At 61.3% G+C, this 1,210-nt stretch overlaps 1 protein-coding gene across 2 annotated transcripts in view; it reads left to right on the top strand.

Moving 5' to 3' along the window:
- Nucleotides 1-898, top strand: part of Cpz (carboxypeptidase Z) — an 18,521-nt gene extending 17,623 nt beyond the window's left edge. For both annotated transcript variants that reach the window (XM_023724315.1, XM_023724319.1), the window contains exons 10-11: nucleotides 1-98; nucleotides 475-898. The exon at nucleotides 1-98 is cut by the window's left edge and continues 1 nt beyond it. In XM_023724315.1, coding sequence (XP_023580083.1) covers nucleotides 1-98; nucleotides 475-842 — 466 coding nt within the window. In that variant the 3' untranslated portion in view covers nucleotides 843-898. The remainder of the gene's footprint in view (nucleotides 99-474) is intronic.
- Nucleotides 899-1,210: the final 312 nt, after the last annotated feature.

Genomic DNA, 1,210 nt, shown 5'->3' on the forward strand with positions numbered 1-1,210 from the left:
GCACCGGGGTATCAAAGGCATGGTGGTGGACAGATTTGGAAAGCCGGTCAAGAACGCCCGCATCCTCGTCAGAGGCATCCGCCACGACATCACCCCAGGTGAGCACTGTGGGCTGCATCCCGGACCACGTCTGCTGACATCACAGTATCACCATAGAGGGTGGAGGGGCTGGAGTCACCCTCAACCTCCTGCTATAGCTCCAGGAAGAGATCGTGCAGCTCCTGAATGACAGTGGGAGTGTGCTCTGCAGTCCCACCAGAAGCTTCCTGCCAGAGACAGCCAGCAGGAGCCATGTCCACCCCGAAGCCCAGTGGGGTGTGTCCCAGAGTTCCCAGTGAGGAGCTGCCTCACAGCTGAGCACAACCGCAGTACGCCCAGGGCTGGTGGGGTCTGTGAGCCCTTGTGCTAGGCCTCTTAAGCACCTGCCACTCGTCCACGGCTGGGCTTTGACAGTCACTTGCATTCTCTCTGAAGCTCCGGATGGAGACTACTGGAGACTGCTGCCACCAGGGACCCACATCGTCATCGCCCAGGCACCTGGCTACGCCAAGGTCATGAAGAGAGTCACCATCCCGCTCCGGATGAAGCGGGCTGGCCGCGTGGACTTCATCCTGCAGCCCCTGGGCACAGGACCCAAGAAGTTCCTGCCAGCGCTCCGGAGAACTACACCCCACTTCCGGGTCACACGGGGTGGTGTGACCCCCCGGAGGGAACCCGCAGAGCAGAACCCCCAACCCCTTGAGGAGCACAGGCTGCCTGCAGCTGGTGGGAGCAAGCCCTGGTGGTGGTCCTACTTCACATCGCTGAGCCCCCACAGGCCGCGCTGGCTGCTCAAGTACTAGGCCGCTCGCCCGTCCGCATGCTGGGTCCTGGCTCTGGCTCCTCACCACAGCGTCATACAAGCCGTAGCCATTTTATTAAAGGGTTTCTCACCATCTCCTGTGATGAGGGCCTTGTGGGGAGGGAAGGATCTGGGGCCATGGTGAGGTCCGGTCCCAGGATCTATGTTGGCCTTCCCCAGGCCTTGAGGCCTTGAGTTGGCCTCACAGGAGGGAAACTGAGGCATGGTAGGGCAGAGGAGAACTGAGCTCGGGGCCTACACTGAAGGTTGGTGTCCAGGAGAGTTAAGACCAAGGTGGTCATGGATGGGAGGATTAGGGTGACAGGGGCACCCCAAGGCAGGCCAAGGCCCAGGGCCACACTAGAGGCT

The sequence above is a fragment of the Octodon degus genome, unplaced genomic scaffold (genome assembly GCF_000260255.1).
Source record: "Octodon degus isolate 3935 unplaced genomic scaffold, OctDeg1.0 scaffold00006, whole genome shotgun sequence".
In the NCBI taxonomy this organism is placed as follows: domain Eukaryota; kingdom Metazoa; phylum Chordata; class Mammalia; order Rodentia; family Octodontidae; genus Octodon; species Octodon degus.